The sequence below is a fragment of the Myodes glareolus genome, chromosome 27, assembly GCF_982192425.1.
Source record: "Myodes glareolus chromosome 27, mMyoGla1.1, whole genome shotgun sequence".
NCBI classification, from domain to species: Eukaryota; Metazoa; Chordata; class Mammalia; order Rodentia; family Cricetidae; genus Myodes; species Myodes glareolus.
The window spans coordinates 11,686,015-11,705,559 of record NC_142052.1 but is presented as its reverse complement, the minus strand read 5'-3'; the positions used below and the strand labels follow the sequence as shown (position 1 = coordinate 11,705,559).

The 19,545-nt window shown below is 41.6% G+C and overlaps 1 protein-coding gene across 2 annotated transcripts in view; it reads left to right on the top strand.

The window, feature by feature from the left end:
• The window catches only part of LOC125399935 (ATP-dependent translocase ABCB1), a 155,337-nt gene that overhangs the window by 122,654 nt on the left and 13,138 nt on the right, over nt 1-19,545 (top strand). For both annotated transcript variants that reach the window (XM_087902427.1, XM_087902426.1), the window contains exons 16-21: nt 1,056-1,232; nt 2,023-2,169; nt 5,401-5,508; nt 7,347-7,424; nt 10,570-10,653; nt 15,978-16,181. In XM_087902427.1, coding sequence (XP_087758553.1) covers nt 1,056-1,232; nt 2,023-2,169; nt 5,401-5,508; nt 7,347-7,424; nt 10,570-10,653; nt 15,978-16,181 — 798 coding nt within the window. The remainder of the gene's footprint in view (nt 1-1,055; nt 1,233-2,022; nt 2,170-5,400; nt 5,509-7,346; nt 7,425-10,569; nt 10,654-15,977; nt 16,182-19,545) is intronic.

The following is a 19,545-nucleotide window of genomic DNA, read 5'->3' as shown; positions in this document are numbered from 1 at the left end:
ATAAAGGGCCTTACATTAAAAAACTGTAAACAAATAAAAACAAAGAAGCACTGTACTGTGACTTGATGATTCTCAAGTTATGGTGCATGGTTCCTCCACGCACCTTACCCCATACACTGTGCTGAACTAAGTCATGTGATATAAAAGTCCTTGTTACTTCTAAAAGGGTCTGAAAACTCAATCCTTTCCTTCATGTTTTGGACCTGTCCAAGACTCCTCAGGGGGTGGTACTTTGAATGCGTGTTCTCTCCCCCCATCCCTCTCCTTCCCTCTTCCCTGTCTCTCTCATTCACATTCACAGTGAAGCTCCCTTCTATGCTTTAAAGGGAAGCTTCTCTTAGGGCTCAGTTATACTTAGATCTCCATGAACTGCATTGTTCCTGTCTAATTCTCTTCCTCCCACGCTGAGGGCTAAGCACAGCCTTGAGGACCTCTTGGAATGTTTCAGTTTCCTTTCTGAATGGACCGCTGCTGCCTTACTATTTTTATATAACAGAATCCAGAACTACTTTTATTTTTCTCTTTTGCAAAAGAGAGAAACCAAAGAAGCCTAATTAAGGAAAAGTGAAAAAAACTTAAGTTGACCTATCCACGTTATTAGCCATGTGTGAGAGTTATTTAACCTTAATAGTTACTAGCCACATGTGATTGTAAACATTGAACGGTGAAAATGTACACCAAATTCTGAAGGCTTAGTACAAAAAATGATAAATTTAAAAAAATAACGTTTCATTAATAGTCTAAAACATTTCGATCTCTTTTGAGTTTCTATTCTCACACTGGTTCAAAAGCAAAGTTGATTGAGTCATATATTCCCAGAGAAGAGATGACTGGAGAAAATATGCAGAAGGCTTGCCATTTTTAATTCCGCATATTCACAAAAAAATCATTAATGTTAAGGTTTTTTTCTCCTAACATATCACACATGAAGGACGAGTAGTTTAATTGCACCCCTTCCTTTGATTTAAATAATTCAGTATTTTCTTGATATTTATTTTCAATGATTAATTTCCATTATTTGAGGTTAAACTATTCATTTCTCTTATTTATTTTAGACAGCAGGAAATGAAATTGAACTAGGAAATGAAGTTTGTGAATCTAAAAATGAAACCGATAATTTAGACATGTCTTCAAAAGATTCGGGATCCAGTCTGATAAGAAGAAGATCAACTCGCAGAAGTATTCGTGCACAACATGACCAAGACAGGAAACTTAGTATCAAAGAGACCCCGGTATGGACCAAGATGCAATACTATGCCACAAATCCTCCTCTTGAGCCCTTCTAGTTGAGTGTGCTTAAACTGAAGGAGTGGGAAGAACAACATATTTTTTATAATCTTTTTGATCTGTTCTCCATAGTGTTCCAAAATCCCAAAATGGTGATGTTTTATAGTTAGTTTAGGTGTAAGATTAAAATTTAATACCAAGATATTTAGAAATAGATTGTGAAGAGTCTATGATAGGTGTTTAAGTATTACTGTTTCTATTATGGTTATCCTTATTGGTCAATATTCTTGCCATCTGCTGAATGCCAAGAATTAAATATTTGTGGAAGAATCATTCATTTCTTAAAAAGTAAAGAGGACCCAGGCAGTGGTGACATATCTTTAATCCCAGGACTCAGGAGGCAGAGGCAGGTGGATCTCTGTGAGTTTGAGGCCAGCCTGGTTTCCAAGAGCTAGTTCCAGGACAGGTTCCAAAACTACAGAGAAACCTTGTCTTGAAAAGCAGTAAATAAATAAATAGGCACTATAATGTGTTCTTATTTTTGATGGCAAATATCCATCAACTGATAAGGAATAAAAATAGGGTAAAAGTTATTTTAAAAATTTGTACCCATCTTGTAAGTCCAACCCTTGAATGGTGAAGGCAAAAAGATTAGACATTCAAGACAGTCCGTTTGAAGCCAGCCTAAAATCCACGAGACCCTGCCTCACCAGAAGAACTCTCCACAGTGAGAAATCAGTGAGGGTGTTTTTTAAAAACATAAAACTATCTTGTTGTAATGCATGTGTCTTTTAGGATGAAGATGTGCCTCCGGTTTCCTTCTGGCAGATCCTAAAGTTGAATTCAACCGAATGGCCTTATTTTGTGGTTGGTACATTTTGTGCCATAATAAATGGAGCCTTGCAACCAGCATTTGCCATAATATTTTCAAAGATTATAGGGGTAAGTGATTATATTAATTTTTACTTTACTTATGACTCTAGACAAATGAATGAACTATCTTTAATGCACACACATCTACACACATATCTCTCTCACACATGCATAATGTACAAACATACACACGTCATAGAAACATTTTTCTTCACATGCAACAAACTCAGATGAAAGTATAATTGAAGTTTGGTTTATAAGGACAATTTTGTAAACATCTTTTATATGAATTTCTATCTAGGGTCCCTAATGGTTTCTATTCTAGTGCCCTGGGCACCCACTCACTGACATAATCAATAGAACTGGGGAACTTAATCTCCCATGCTTGCCAACATTGAGCCCTGAGCCAAAGTCAGACTCTGACCTGATGAACTTAACTGATCAATCCAGGTTGCCAACGGGCAACAAACTGGGTTGACAATGACCTGTTGTGTAAGATCCACACATGCCAGCACATGAGCAGGCCCTTAGACTACACTTACTTCCTAAGACTGAAACAGAAGGAGGCAGCTCAACGCTAGTTAGCTTTTCATCTCCGGAGCAGACAGTTGAGGGCTTTTTCTTTCTTCATGCCATAGGGGACTGAACCCACACTCCCACATATTTTAGACATGTGCTGCGCCACTCAGCACACCCCTGGCCATTTCTTGTTTTTATTTGGAGACAAGGCTTTTCTAAGCTGCCCAGCTTGAGGGTAGCCCGGGCACAATTTGAACCTCAGATCTTGCTGCTTCAGTCCTAGCGTTTCAGACACGTGTTCCTGTGCTGGATTCTTTGAGAAGAAGCGCAAGCGAAGGGAAGTTTTAGTTTGCTCACCATTTCCTAGGTTTCAGGCTGAAGTCATCTGGATCCATTGTTTGAGCCTGAGGCAGTGCACTGTGGTGGCAGAAGCCGCCCCTCTTATGGCATCCAGGAAACCAAAGGAAGATAGGAATGAACAAGGAACTAGGCATATTTTCCCAAGACTCCTTCCCTCACGGTGCTGTGATCTACTTTCTCTAACCAGTCCTACCTCCTATATAATACACATCCTATTCTTCCAACCATTGATGAGGCCTGAGCACTCATAATCTAATCACCCATCAGGGTCTAGATCCGCCTGCTAAGGAATAAAATTTACCAAATGAGCCTTTTGTGGGGAGACTTCATATGCAAACTCTGACAGGATCCCTGACGATGAAAGCTCACATGCTGGCTCTACCTAATTTTAACAGCAGCAAAGTCTAAGCGGTCATGTTCTTGGTTTAGTGGCAGATGCAAATCGTGAGACATTGTACTGAAGACACATTTGCCCTACTGCTAAGAATCTTTTGCAGAAAGAAACATCAACACAAGAAGGATAAAACAAGCACTATTCATTGTACAACCAAAAGTCCACAACTCTTCTAGTCTACCTATGCCTTTCTAGATTAAGACTCAAGTTTAACATGTCACTTGAGAAGGGTTTGCTCACTGTCCCATTTGTGTAAGGTAGTTTTATGGGCTATGAAAATACTACGAAGAAGGAAAAACATCTGAGTCTATGGAATACATTGTAGAATACAGGCCAGCAAACATGTTCTGTAAAGTGTAAGAAGAGAAAACATTTCTAGGCTTTGCTGGTCATGTGATTTCTGGTGCAAATAAAGGTAAGTTAGAAATGGCTTTGCCCGTTTTTGACAAACAAAACAAAAACAACAAAAAAGCAACCAACAATGGTGCTTGGGTTTCCTCATTCTTCCCGCAGAGATCTCTCTGGTGACTGATGGCCAGCACATGAGCTCTAGGACAGTAGATAGGCAGGCAGCCATCTGCCTCACTGCAAACAGTGGGCTCTGGGTCAGAAGGCTTGGGTTTGTGTGCTTGGTTCATCTCTTCCTGGCTCTCTTGAGTAAGTTAATGTATGTCTCTGCTTCACTTTCTCTCCGTAAAATGGTGAAAGTAATATAACAGATGCCCCCAGTTGGAAGGATCAGTATATGTGAATGAGTATTCAGTCGTGCCTAGCATAGTACAATCTCAGAATGACTAATCAAGAATAATTGAGTTATTGTCTTCTGAAACTATTTGTCCTTTTTTATAAGCATAAAGTTTTCTGGGTTGGTTTAGGAATATGTCGCTCTCGAAAAACTGACTTGACCCAAAGAAGGAAAGGTATATTTTCTTTCCCTGTTGAGTGACTGTGCTATAAGTACTTTCACCTCCAAACGTCTTTTTTGCACTTCTAACCATGTCTTGAAAGGTTTCCTTGTGAGGCCTCAATGAGTTGGCTGCCACTGCCACCTGACTTTGTGACTATAACTCCTACAAGATATACTAGGAAAGGTACCTTTCTCTCTGAAAGGCTGAATGGATAACACCCCTTTCATTAGCAAGAACACATACATATATTCTCTCTGGACACCTTGAAATACTTTGAAATGTCCACATAGTTGAGCTGGGGCTGTAGAGATGACTCAATAAAACGCTTGCCTTGCAACCACACAGACCTGTGTTTGCTCCCCAGCACCAACATAAAAGCCAGGGGTGGTGATGCCCACTTGGATTCCAGTGCTGGGAGACACTGGACAAACAGGCCAGTCATTCTAGCCCAGCTGACTCTAGTCCAGTGAGAAACACCAACCATCTTACAAAACAATGTGGAGGGTCTGGAGATTTGGCTAGGAGCCATGACCCCTCTTCCAAAGGGCCCACAGTCCCCAGTGCTCCCCTGGTGGTTCACAGTCATCTGTGACTCCAGTTCAAGGGTACCTGAACCCTCTTCTGATCTCCATGGGAACCAGGCAGACGCATGGTGCCCATACATACATGCAGACAGAAACTCATGCACAGAAAAATAAAATAAGGAAATCTGAAACAGAGAGTGGACAATCCTCAGCAGCCACACACCAGCTTGGCCCTCACCCTCCATACACAGCTGCTCACCCTGACAGACACACTCACAGACACGACTTACATCCAGTCTGTTACCGGAAAGTCAGGGGGGGAGTATGTGCTTGCTGTCTTCTTACAAAGTAGTACGGCACCTGTTTCTCTAAGAGGAACACAAGTGCAAAGACTGCTGGGTGAATTTGTGAATGGCAGTCTACCCCCAACAAAGGCAGAGTGCAGGTGCACGGAGGCTGCTTTATATCAGAAGCCAGCGCTATCCCAGTGTGCAAAGACTGTCCCAGCTCCTACGCTGAACAATGTGTGAAACGGGGGCAGATGTGGAATGCCTTCTTAGTGTGGAGCTAACCACCCTTCAAATACTTTTTACAGGTTTTTACAAAGCCGAGTGATGATGAAACCAAACGGCAGGAAAGCAACTTGTTTTCCTTATTGTTTCTGGTCATTGGGATCATTTCTTTCATTACGTTTTTTCTTCAGGTAAGTATGTTAATTCTCACTTCATCCACTCATGTTTAGAAACATGAATTGTCCTTATCATAAGATTATTCCTCTTTTACCATGGCCAATGATAGTCAGATTGTCTTTATCGTTTGATTGCACCCTCATCTGCCCTTCCCCAACCAACCATGCCCCAGATGGAAACAGTGATGTAATCGTATTGCACAGGTTCTTCTGTCTAGCAGGGAAATGGAAGGTGAGGACCCAAGTACAGACTTTGGGGTCAGCCCTGAATATGCGTTTGGAAGTGCATTAAGTACATTCTGCTGGTCAGTTTGAATACTTGGAGAAATGCCTTCCTGTATTCCAAAGCAAACGAAGAAACAAATGAAACCCCCCACGCTGCTCACACTGATTGAAAACTGTTTCAGGGGGCTGGAGAGATGGCGCAGTGGTTAAGAGCACTGACTGCTCTTCCAGAGGACCCGGGTTCAATTCCCAGCACCCACATGGCAGCGCACAACTGTCTGAAGATCCAGTTGCAGGGGATCTGACACCTTCACACCAATGCACATAAAAATAAAGTTAAATAAACCATAAAAAAAATTTAAAAAAAGAAAAAACCTGTTTCAGAAGCTTATCAAGTTCACGAAAGGAAAAGCAAGCGCAGTAATGGAAAAGTCATGGTCTTAAAAATCCTAAGAAATAAATACAAGGCATTTTGCAGCCTGTAGATCATTTGGCTCAAATACAATTGTAAATGAACCAAATGCTCTTGGAGTGTATCGTGGAAAAGCATGAAGTATGGACTTTGGTGTTAGACACAGGCTTGTTTTGCACATAAACACAGTCTAGTAATTTAGACTGTCTAAGCCTCCATTTCCTTATCTATAAATGGGGGCAATGTTGCCTCTTGATAATTAAGAGAACTCATGTGACCAAGTGTTCAGATTGATTTGAGATATTATGTTACTACTTATAAAATAAAAATGTAAGTAATCACTTAATGCATCAATAATTAGTCCACATGTATATTTTTAGCTGAAACTAAATAGGTTTCTTTATTAAACACATTCTAAATATATATTAAGTTATTGGGGTTTTGTTTGGTTGATTGGGTTTGGTTTTTTGAGACAGGTTTCTCTGTGTAACAGTCCTAGCTGTCCTGGAACTTGCTCTGTAGACCACGCTGGCCTTGAACTCACAGAGATCCACCTGCCTCTGCCTCAAGTGCTGGGGTTAAATGTGTGCACCAGCACCACCTGGCTTATATTAGTATTTTAACAGCACACATGTAAATAAGCTCAGCTGAAACTAAATAAGTTTCTTTATTTATTAAATTCTAATATATTACTATTTTAACAGAAAAAAAAAAACGTTGTTCTTAACATAGGAACACAAAGGAAAAATGGTGTTCCTTCACTAAATACTTAAGAGCTCCATTGTAAAACTTGACCTTGGTAGAATGGCACTGCCGGTAAGAGTGTCACAGGTGTTTAAACATGAACAGTTGCTCCATGTGAATTTGGTAAGAGGTTGGAAGTGAGGCAGCTTTAAGTTGGTCACTTCTGCTTTGACAATTGGAATGGCAAAATACAGGAGAGAGAGTAGCTCCCTTCCACTCTGGCTATGGTGCTGAGACTGTCTCCCATGACTGCAAACACATTAAGAGCAGGCAGAGGATCCGCGGACTTCCAGCGTGTAAATACAGCCCAGTGCTGGAAAGCAGAGACTGCCCAGCTGGTCATCTGAGAGAGGACAGGAGCTCAGACTAGGTCCATCCTGCTCCGCACTCTCACAGGCCTTGCTTCCCGCTGTGTACTTGGCATCTGCATCTCTGGCCAGCCTTCTGTGTGACGCCTTCTCGTTCTTCTTAGGGCTTCACGTTTGGCAAAGCTGGAGAGATCCTCACCAAGCGACTCCGATACAAGGTTTTCAAGTCCATGCTGAGACAGGTACGGCTGCTGCGGCTTGCACCCTGGGGTCGGGGGAGTAGGAATTCTCTCTTGTGCTCCATGGACACAGATTGTAGGAGCACTGCCAAGTTCCTTAGATAGAGATCCTGCACGGGTCTCCCTCAGCCTCCTCTTGAGGTGCTGGTGAGCCATTTGCAGATGTAGGCTGTGGAGCTGCAGTTTGGTGCAGGCGGGTACAACGAACCAAAATACTTGAGACTATTGTGTCTCTTAATAACTCTCCATGAGTTTCTTATCTCAGCAGTGAGAGGCAGCAGGAGCCAAGATGGTCCTCTGTACCTTGTCTTAGCCCGAAGGCTGAGAAGTGTTAGAAAGGATCTTCTATGTTTTTGTGCCCCTCTGTCAACTTCTTTTTCCTGCACACTCAGAACATCCTGTCTTGACTCTCTGAACCTGGAGATAGTTTGCACTCATCTTGCCCAAATTCAGATTTGTTTTCAGGGCCCATTCCTCTCTGTTGAGATTCTTTGCTGAGGCAAGACTAGAGGAATAACCTGTGTGAATTACAGTGTTATTAGCTGGTTATGACTTAATACGGATGCCTATTGTTCTGTACATTCAGGTCCCCGACAACTGGCAATATTGTTCGCAGTCCCTTTCAAACTTTAGCCATCATGAAAATGTTGTATGTGACCGTAAATCTTCTTTTTCAAAGTGATGAGTTCCCTCCATAAAATGATGCTCTTGATACAAAGGTGTCCAATGTTTTTACACTAAAATGTGTTATTGTTGTCTACAAACTTGTTGGACCACATTAATAGCATCCTAAGATGCACGAGACTCGTGGGCTATAGATTGGATATATCCACAAGCTATCCCACAAGACTAAAATGTAACACAGAGGTTGAACCTGAATCCATAATGCTCATTCAGTCCCCAGCACTAGGGAAAAAAAAACACCAAGAGTGAAAAATGCCAGGTATTTTTTGTGTGTGTGTTCAACTTTCCAGAAGATAGTCTTTCTCACCCCATCTGCAACCACTTACGTATTTCTAGAAATACTTAGGCAATGGTGTCTTTATTCAAATAGCTAGCTAGTGACAGTCACAGCGGAAGCAGAATCTGGTGGGTGAGAGAGCACCGTTTTATGGGAGTCCCTCCCCTGGGCTCTTCTGTCAAGTCATATTCACCCTCTCATTTTTTAAAGATAGAGTTATTTTTACCCAAATTTGCCTTAAACTCACAACGTAGCTGAGCACAATATTGACCTCCATCTCCCAAGTTCTGAAATCACAAGCTTTCAAGCTGTATTTCTAACCTAGATTCTACTTAAACAATCTCAAAGCTGACCTTGCTACAGCACCAAAAGCCCTATTACCCCATCAGCCTTCAGACCAACTGTCAGGTTGATTATATGTTGAGAGCTGTGTGGATGGTGTGTAGGAACAGTACAAACTACTCAGGAGAGCTGGCATATCACAGCCACTGCTTATGAAGTATGGTACTAAGTTTTGCAAGGCATTCAAACCTGAATGGCCTCGTTCTTCAAGGATGTCACATTCCAGTGGAAGGACACGTAAGTACCCGAGTACTGAAAAGTCAGTTGATACAGACTATAACAGGCCATTTTCTAGCTTTTCAAAATAAAAAGCTAGTACCTTCCTTAATACAAATTGCCAATTCAGGTAACATCTTAGAAACTAAAGCTATTTGTGACAGACATCACAAATTCATAATTAAAGATCACAATGTTTTTATTTTAAAATATATGAGGATGTGAGAAAGCTTAGCCATTAAAAGTGCTTGACCTGAATTTGATCCCCACAGCCCACATCATTTGGAAGGACAGACCCAACTCCCATAAACTGTCCTCTGACCTCCATATATGTGTCATGGCAAGTTCGTACATCCACATACAATCAGTCATTAATAAATGTAAAAATATGAAAATATATGACATTTTACTAATAAAATCCCTTTTCATGTTGCATGCGCGTTTTAAAACCTAGATTGCTTTTGATTTGTTTTAAATCAGTTGATGTATTCTGCCCTGACTAGTGTTAACTATCAGGTTTATGTTTTCTCTTCTCATATACTAATAAATGCTTCACACTTTAATATTTCCAAACTTGAACTTTTTATTCTTCTTGCCCTGAAAGGCTTACTACTTCATGTCTACTCTCTCTCTCTCTTTTTTTTCAAGACATCGTTTCTCTGTGTAGTCCTGGCTGTCCTGGAACTCGATTTATAAGCCAGGCTGGCCTTGTTTAGACATTCACCTGCCTCTGCCTCCAGAGCGTTGGGATTAAAGGTGTGTGCCACCAACACCCAGTGCCATACCTCCTTACTTTTTTTTGTCTCTCTACCAGTTGTTCCGACTCAAATCTTGATGACTCCCCTTTGTTTAACGCATCAGCCTCCTAGCTGGTTTTGTTAACTCCTTGCGCATCCCAATCTAGAGGCAGCCTGGGTCTTTCAGGGGAGAGTCTCTATATGGTCTCTACAGTTGCCAAAGGCTATTCATGGTATGCATCCCCCACAGAGGTCATCTTCAGGGCACCATAGGTAACTGCATAAAGGTTGAGGAGGAGAGACTTAGGGGACTCCCAACAGGACAAATTAGACTACCCGCAGGGTGAAATTCCCTTGTGGGAGCAGATCAAGAATGCCTCAGCCTCAAGGCCTTTGCAAGTGTTGAATCTTCCTCCTCTTAGATGCTTTCATCCCTTCCTTCATTTTGGTCTCTGTTCATGTTTTTGGAAAGAACTTCCCTGTCTCTTCCCTACTCTGTAAAGCAGCACCTTTCTCACATCTTTGTCTTTCTCAGCCCGTTGTTTTTCTCCACCTTGTTCATTACTACCTGAGACGGTGTATGCTTATTTCTGTGTGCCTTCCAATTCTAGAAGGACGTCGTGAAGACACCAGCAGCTTTGCTGTTAGTGTTCGTTGTTCAGCACTTAGAGTCAGGCTTTAAACGAAGTTGAGACTAAGACACACTCTTGGCATATGGAATAACCTATTTTTGTTTGTTTTTTTAAATCCTTTTCTTGTCTATTTACTGTTACATCCTGAATGCTAGATGAAGAGGATACGAATGCTAAACAGAAGCGTCTCTGTCACCTTCCGCCTAGAGCTAAAGACTCATAAGTAGGACTTTAAGATTACAAATCTCTTTGTGTCACAGGATGTGAGCTGGTTTGACAATCCTAAAAACACCACCGGAGCGCTGACCACCAGACTCGCCAATGATGCTGCTCAAGTCAAAGGGGTGCGTACTTCCTTTCTGCGGGTGTTCATCTTGATGCTGTTTGAGGCTGAGCGTGAGACTGGTTTCCTGGTAGCCATTTTAAGATACGGTTACTAGACATTTGTATTAATTACTTTGCTGTTGCTGTGGTAAAACACCATTACTAAAAGCAACTTACAGAAGGAGGAGTGTATTTGGATTTAAAGTTCCAGAGGGATAAGAGTAAATCATGGCAGAGAAGGGTGGCAGCAGGTGGCAGGCATGGAGCAGGAACAGGACCTGGGAGGTCACATCTTTAACTGCAGACACAAGCAGAGGCAGTGACCTAGAACTCGTAGGAGGGTTTAAACTCTCACAGCCCCCCTCCAGGGATAAACTTCATCCAGAAAGGCTGTGCCTCCCATAATGCTCTCCCAACAGTACTATTTGGTTGGAAGCATCACCTGAGCCCCTAACATCCTTATACCCAAAAAGTCTGGAATGTTTGGGTCCAGGCTTCACCCCAGCCCCTGGACACCTCTATATCCAAGGAGTCTGAAATGGTTGGTAAGAAGTTCCATTGCAGCCTCCTCCTCTGGGAGTTGCCTCAGTCCAGACTCCACCTCTGAGAAAGCCCAACAGGGACCCCTCCCGAGAAAGGCTATTTAAACTGCCCCCCAGAGAACAAATACATGGTCTTCTGGTCTTCCTTTCCCTCTCTGTGGTTTTCCCAGTCTTCCTTTTTCCTCTCCATGGTTTTCCCATCTTTCTTCCCATCTCCTCTCTGGGGACTGGAAGGCCACCCGGGAGGGCTGGCATCCATTAAACATGGGTTTTTCTAATTTGGTTTGATTTGGTCTGATTTGGATTATTGTGTCTGGCAGAGAGATTTATCGGGTGTAAAAACCTTTCAAGTACCACCAGCTGGGAACCAAGTGTTAAAATGCCTGAGCATTTGGGGAACATTTCTCATTCAAACCCCCACAAGTTCTATCCACAAATGTATCAAATTCTTTACAATAAATATGTTAAAATTCAGAGACTATATACCATATAGTGCATAGATTACATACCATATAATGTATAGATTATGCACCATATATTGTATAGATGATATGCCATATAGTGTATGGATTGTATACCATATAGTGTATGGCTTATACATCATATAGTGTATAGATGATATGCCATATAGTGTATAGATTATATACCATATAGTATATGGATTGTATACCATATAGTGTGTAGATGGTATACCATATAGTGTGTAGATGGCATGCCATATAGTGTGTAAATTATATGCCACATAGTGTATAGATGATATACCATATAGTGTATAGATCATATACCATACAATGTATAGATCATATACAATGCAGTGTGTAGATCATATATAATGCAGTGTATGGATGATTATATGCCGTATAGTACATAGATCATATACCATACCACATATAGATTATTATATACTATATAGTGTGTAGATTATATGCCATATAGTGTATAGATCATATACCATACAGTGTATAGATGAACATATACCATATAGTGTATAGATGATTATATGTCATACAGTATATCGACCATATACCAGTGTATAGATGATGATATACCATACAGTGTATAGATAATATACCGTATAGTATATGGACGATTATATGCCATACACTGCATAGAGGATTATAAGTTGTGTAATGTATAGATTATATACCATATAGTGTGTAGATGATATACCATACGGTATATAAATCATATACCATACAGTGTATAGATGATTATATACCATATAGTGTATAGATTATATACCATACGATATATAAATCATATACCATACAGTGTATAGATGATTATATACCATACAGTGTATAGATAATATACCATATAGTATATGGACGATTATATGCCATACACTGCATAGAGGATTATAAGGCATGTGATGTATAGATTATATACCATACAGTGTATAGATGATTATATACCATATAGTGTGTAGAGAGCTGTAAGTTTTCTGTTATGTTTGTCGTGTCAGAACTAACATGCAGAAGATGAATACTGAGAATAGTTACTTAGGGAAGGAAATATTCTTGGCACTCCCACCAGGATCTCTGTTTTCCATGCTCTATCTGAATTGATGTTGGGAGGAAAAGGGGTAGTGTAGTTGTTATCTTAAGCTTAGGGGACATTACAGTTCAGTAGGAAACAAAAAAAAAAATTCTGAAAGTCCATCAAAGAAAATGTAAAGCACTGTAAAACTAGCATGGACAGAAAGAAACTTGAGCAAACTATAAACCTGAAAATGTGCTGTGACCTCAAGCCCCGGCAGATGAAAATGCAAACTGTTGAACAATCAGGTTTTGCTTGTTGGCGGAAGTGACAGGTTCTCCTCCAGCTACAGTTTTTATGCAAAAGTCTGTAACATGGTGTTGGTCTCCACTGTGTGACTCTGGCTTGAGCCCTGTCCGCCTTTTGTTTCAGCCTTCCTGAAAAGCAGAACTATGCAGATTCCTCTGTCTAGTAGATGGAACCTAATAGCAGGTCCCATCGGAAATTGAATATGATATTTGAAAGCACACATAACTGCGGAACTGCAGCACAAATCTTAAGAATTACTGTTTTGTGCAGCTCTTTTTTCTTAAAGCAAACAACTGACAAACTCATGCTATAGATACGGGTGTATAAACTTAAGGAAACAAACTGGACACTGAGTGAATCTAAAACTTCCTCAAACAGACAATTGTTTTGCTCTTGTAGAATCTACACATTAGGTCATATTATCAAAAAGTAACTTGGTACAGGTTGGAGGGAGGCTATAGGACCAAAGGCAGCCTCATTTGAGGAAGAAAGCCTTTGGTGACGTGGTATAATCAAACAAGCAAGGAAGGAAGCATTCCTGCATGCCTCTAAAGGAGCACGCAATCAGAAGAGTAAGGATAAAGAACCTGAGGTTAGACCGTTCCCACATCTCACAGCATAAAAACACCAGATGGAAGTGTGAGGAAAAGCCCGAGTTTGTGGTCAGCGTCACATCAGGAATTGGATAGGAAGGCACTGGTAAGTTTGAAAAGTGGGAGTTATGTGGCTGTCATGTGACTAACAGCCGAAGGAGACAAAAAGAGGAAGAGAGAAGCTATTGAGGTCATGTAGGAGAAGTCTCCTAGAGCGGTCATAGCTGATTCCAGATATATTTTAAAGGTACAGCCTACAGAATTTGTTGATTAGATTTTGAGAGATAAAGTGTTTGACCTACACAACTGGAAAAAAACCATGAGGTTGTTCTTGAAAGAAATTGGAGCGTGAGGGTTGGGGAAGGATAGAGAGCTTTATGTGTGACTTAATTAGTTGTGATACCCACATTAGATGGCCGATTGAACATGTCAACAAGAGAGGACATTTTGTGTGTCTAGACTTTAGCAGAAAAGTCTGCTCTGTCAATACTCACTTGTAGATTGTTTTTCAGTGGGATGATAGCTTTTAAAGACATGAAAAGATGGCAAATAAATCATGTGAAGAGCAAGTCTTGAGTTCTTAAGTGTCAGGGGCGTAAAGGTGAGCAGAGACTATCAGGAGACAAGGACATACAAGAACCAGGTCACTGGTTGTGGCACACGCCTTAATCCCAGCACTTGGGAAGGAAGAGGCAGGAGGATCTCAGAGTTTGAGGCCAACCTGGTTTACAGAGCGAGTTCTGGGACAGCCAGGGCTACACAAAGAAACCCTGTCTCAAAAAACCAAAACAAAAAGAGAAGGGAAGAGTGGTGTTCTGGAACTGAAACCGTGACAGTGCGGTAAGGAGGGAGCAGACAGGCTGTAGACGGCTGAGTGCAGCATGGGGCACTGCTGCTTGACCCAAGGACTGACAGTCAGGGTGGGAATAAAGCCTGATAGACCTGGTCTTCAGAGAAGGGCAAAGACAATGATCACAGCTGGACATAGGGCTAGAAGACTTTGGGCAAAATATGAAAGAGCCATGGGTTAACAGAAGAAGACATCGAAAGTTTACTTTCTACTTTTTGTATACTTTAAATTGCCGAAATTGTTTGATTAAAACATTTAGTTCACTTTGCCTATGCATCAAGGAATTTATCATCTCTGGAACTATCTTGATTTTGTGTGTGTGTGTGTTCCAAAGCAAGGCCTGCATATGCCTAAAAACTTACAAGCCCGGGGAACTGTCTCTACTGTCTCTATCGTGTCCAGGGTCGATGTCCTGAGTACTTCGGTCCTTCAGTAGCTTCTGTGTGGGATGGTAGATGCTGGATTGTGCTGCATTATCCATGCTACCACTTTCAGCCCGGTTTCCATTTCCTACTAAAAATTTATAAATGCTCATGGGAGTTGTAGTCCCATCTACTGATTATGTCAGGTAAGTCTTAAATGATATGGGAAGGATGGCGCCAGGATTCAAAATGGAGCAGAGGTTGTGGTTATTAATCAATGAATCTGCTCAGTTTTGGAGTTGGAAGAGATTTGTCAGAAGTGACCGAGATGCCCCATGGCCAGGCTAGAGTCAGTCATGCTGAAGTGGGAAAAATAATCAGGACTGGTAAAGGATGTGTGCTATTTGCAGAGAAACTGGGTGTGGAATCCACAGCAGGGACACGAGATTGTGTTGCCAGAGAACTTCCGAGTAGTGTAGATTCGGACTACACTACTTGCACTTGTGTTTAACTGACTAGATTAACTGCTGGTTTCCAGTTGGAAACTGCTACAAAGTTATGAAAGCCATGCATCATGACCTTCCCCGCATTGTACCAAAGGTTCTGCTTCCTCTAAACCATGTTTTCTAACTTTCAAATGTTCATTTTTTTTCCCCCAAGAAAATAAGTGTTTCAAATAGGCCCAAATAAAAGTCTCTGAGTGCATAGCCCAGCCTGGTCTACAGACTGACTTCCAGGACAGCCAGGGCTGCACGGAGAAACCCTGTCTCGAAAACAAAACAAAAACAAAAGGAAAAAAATAGGCCCAAATATGTTTGAACACCTTTATTGACACATACCTTCCTTAAATTATAAGCTGTTTTATACCTAAGCGACCACCATTACCAGTTTAATAGAATTGCCAGATTCTTAGCATTCTGATTGCTGGGTTTGGTTAGTCATCATGCTTTGGTACATAAACATTTTCTTGGCACTGAAAGCTTAGACCAGATAGAAACATGTACTTGCATTTTGAGTTATTGCTCTACATTCGGTATTCTTAAATCATGGACATCTTCATTTTCGAAACCAAAACCTTCCTACAAGTTCATCGCTCCTTTTATTTCATAGGTGAGAAGATTCTCATGAAGATGAGTTACCATCCTTAAAAATGTACTAGGACATATTTTAGGATATAAAACATGTCCCTAATTTTCTCCTCTTTTTCAGGCTACAGGATCCAGACTTGCTGTCATTGCCCAGAATATAGCAAATCTCGGCACAGGAATTATTATATCCCTAGTCTACGGCTGGCAGTTGACTCTTCTGCTCTTGGCAATTGTACCCATCATTGCCATAGCAGGAGTGGTGGAAATGAAAATGTTGTCCGGACAAGCACTGAAAGATAAGAAGGAACTAGAAGGTTCTGGGAAGGTCAGTTAAACTCAGTATGATTGGCTATCTAAGTAGAAATAATATTCTTTCCAGTGATGTTTTGTTACTCTCTGTTAGAATGCCCTAACAATGTCTGTGTGTGTGTGTGTGTGTGGTGGGGGGTCCTGTGGGTGAACATGTATGTGCATGTTGTGTGGAGAGCAGAGAACACCCTGGGCATGATTTCCCAGGTATGGACCACTTTGCATTTTGAGATATGGTCTCTTGCTGTTGGAGATAGGGTCTCTCTGCCCACCCCTATGTCTCCTGCACCAGGATCGCAAGCATACGCCACCATGCGTAGCTGGGATGTTTTTAACCCGAGTTCTAGAAGTTGTGCTTGCAAGGCAAGTTCTTTACCAACAGAGCCATCTCCTCAGTCTACGACAATATTTTAATAGCTGCCCTTTGGGCAACATTTATTATACTTATCTCAAGATTAGAATTTGAAGAACGGTTGGAAACATATCCTTAGTTTCAAATCCTGACACCTGCTTTTCAGGGTTTTGTTTGTTTGAAGCCAGTGGCCAGTGTCTTCACATCCCTCCCTTCTCATCCACTCCTTTTCTTCGTTACATCTTTTCTTTTTCCACCTCTTCCCTCTCTCTCTCTCTTAGCTAGTGTTTCTATGGCTGTGATGAAACACTCATGACTGAAGCGGTTTGGGGAGGAAAGGATTTGTTTTGCTCGCAGTTCATTATCAAAAGCATTGAGAGCAGGAACTCAAACAGAAGAGGACCCTGGAGGTAGGAGCTGATGCAGAAGCCATGGAGGGGTGCTGCTTACTGGCATATTCCTTTATGGCTTGTTCAGCCTCCTTTCTTATAGAACACAGGACACATCAGCCTAGGGATGGCACCATTCACCATGGGCTGGGCTTCCCCTATCAATCAGTAGTTAAGAAGATGCCTCACAAGCCTGCCTACAGTCCACATATGGAGGCTTTTCCTCCCTCTCTGATCACTCCAGCTTGTGTCAAGTTGACATAAATTAGTCAGCACCCTTTCCCCTCTATTCTTCTGTCTTCCTTTCAACCCGGCTTAAAACTATCCTTGTATTCTGAACGACTGGGGAGATCCACAGTGGAAAAGTCCCAAGTGTATTTGTTCTCTCCGTTTTAGATTATTTAATATAGTCAGTTTGGAATTCCTCTGGTACCTCATACCATTTGATAGCCCTGCTGTGGCCCCAGAGCTGCTTTCTCCACAAACAGCACAAGTCCTTTCCCTCCCTCCCTTTCCTCTTTAGCGTGCATCCTCCCTTTGTCTCACATCTGTTTTCTTTCCCTCGTCCTGTTGTTCTATACACCCAGCTATTTTATTTTTCATAGCTCAACAAAGATTTGTGTGTCATTCACTTGGTTCCCTGGAAAATGTTTTGCTCCTTACATGGACTCTGTCAGATATATTCTGTTATTACCTCATTTTTCAGGTGAGGCTGAGGGACACACACACAGACACACACACACAGCACACGCTGCCTTAGAACCAGTCACTCCTGGAACCAGGATTCAAACTCAGACATTGGTGCACCTATTAGCTAGAAATCCAAGTTCTGTTATGATGAAGCATAGTGAGGCAGCATATGCCCTCTGCAGAAATGAAGATCAGAACAGGATTGACCCCTGGCATTCCAGGTACCAAGAAACAGAGCAGGAGTCCAGGTGGTGAGAGGGCTCTGGTTTCCAGACGAGGTGCCCTCGAGCCAAGCACCCGCTGATGGGAAAGGTGAGGAAGGGCCCAGAGACACTAAAGACACTTGGTTTCTCTGTATGTTGAGACCTGTTGCTCTATTTTCATTGGTTCTTTCATGGAAATGACGAAATGCCTAGCTTCAGTCTTTTCCAGCCAGGGTCTGTGGAGTTCACCCTCTGGAGAGGTCCCATCCGTCTGTCATGGAGACCTAGCTAATCTTGGGGTCTGGCTGTGGTCTGACTCAATACTGGCCCTGACCGAGGAATCCACGCCATGCACTTGGCAGTGCACGTGTGTGGGATCCCGGAGCAGATCCAGGTGATGGGCGACCCCACTCATAGCCTGTCTTTGTGGTGTGATGTCAGAACATGCAAATAAGCTCTGCTGTGCCTATGACTGGGGTTTGATATTGTTCTAATTCATTTACATGGGATACTGGGTAGTTTTGTGTAATATACACATTTATATTTTTAATATGGAATTCAAATTTAACCTCAGTCGATTTGGGGTAGGAAGAGAAGCACAAATTTGTTCCTGAGAAACACGTTTTCCTTTCTTCAGAACAACTCAGTAAACCGCCCCTTCAAAGGATGCTGTTTACTTTTCTTTGAACTTTAACTTCCTCCTTGCTAGTGTTGAGGGGGTCTCTATTGAAGTTGTGAGGACAGGATGTGACGGCTTCTTGAGGCGTTTCCTAATTGCCTCATTGTGCATCAGGATGAGAAGACCGCACTGGGCAGCCACTACTGTCCTCACACTGTGCAAACTCTGTGCCCCGGCACTGAGGTTACAGGCATGCATGACCTTGTTGAGCTTTTTTATGTGTGTGGTGGCAATTCAAACTCAGGTCCTGAAGACTGTAAAGCAAGCATCCCTACCCACTGAGCCATCTCCCCAGCCATAGCTATGTTTTGTAATATTATTACTGATTCAGAAAACCTCTTCTGTTTCTTGGAACCATTATAATTCAAAATGTTCTTAATATGTGTAAATGGAAGATTGTCTTTGGGGAGTTCCATTGAAGTTGATAATTTCTTCCAACATCTTACCGTCAGTACTTCCGGAATTTTCTAAAGTCAGTATGTATTATGTTTGAAATGTGCAAAGCTTATAAAATAACTTTCTTCCTAATTACCTTCTTGGTGGGTCAAGGTCAGAGAAAAATATTTTAATTTTTCAAGTAAGTGTTTTAAGAAATTTGTTCATTTTTTTTCTACTAGTTTTTTTTTGGTACTGGTCTTCAAAACTGACTTAATTTATTATGAAATATTTGCTGTCATCATTGATAATTTGTTAAGATTCAGTGAGGTGTAAATGAGAATTCACACAGATGGCTTTTAAGTAGCTAATTTCACTAGGTTACGAGAATGTGTCTTTTCTAGGATCCGTTCAGATGAGTGAAACCACCAGGCAGAGGCACAGAATCCTAACCAGACTTGCATTTCTGGAGACATACTATTTTAGAAGACCTTTAGAGACCTCCTGGTCCATATCCCCCTTTCAAAGATGCTAATGTGAGGCAATGGTGATATGAGTCCCACGGTGGTGCAGGCAGAATTCCTCCCTATGGCCTACATGTTCTGGATAAGTCTCCACTTCTCTTCACAAAGAATTTAGACAATGGTGACAGCTATATCCTAACTAAATAGCCTTGGCAGCAGTAAAATGCA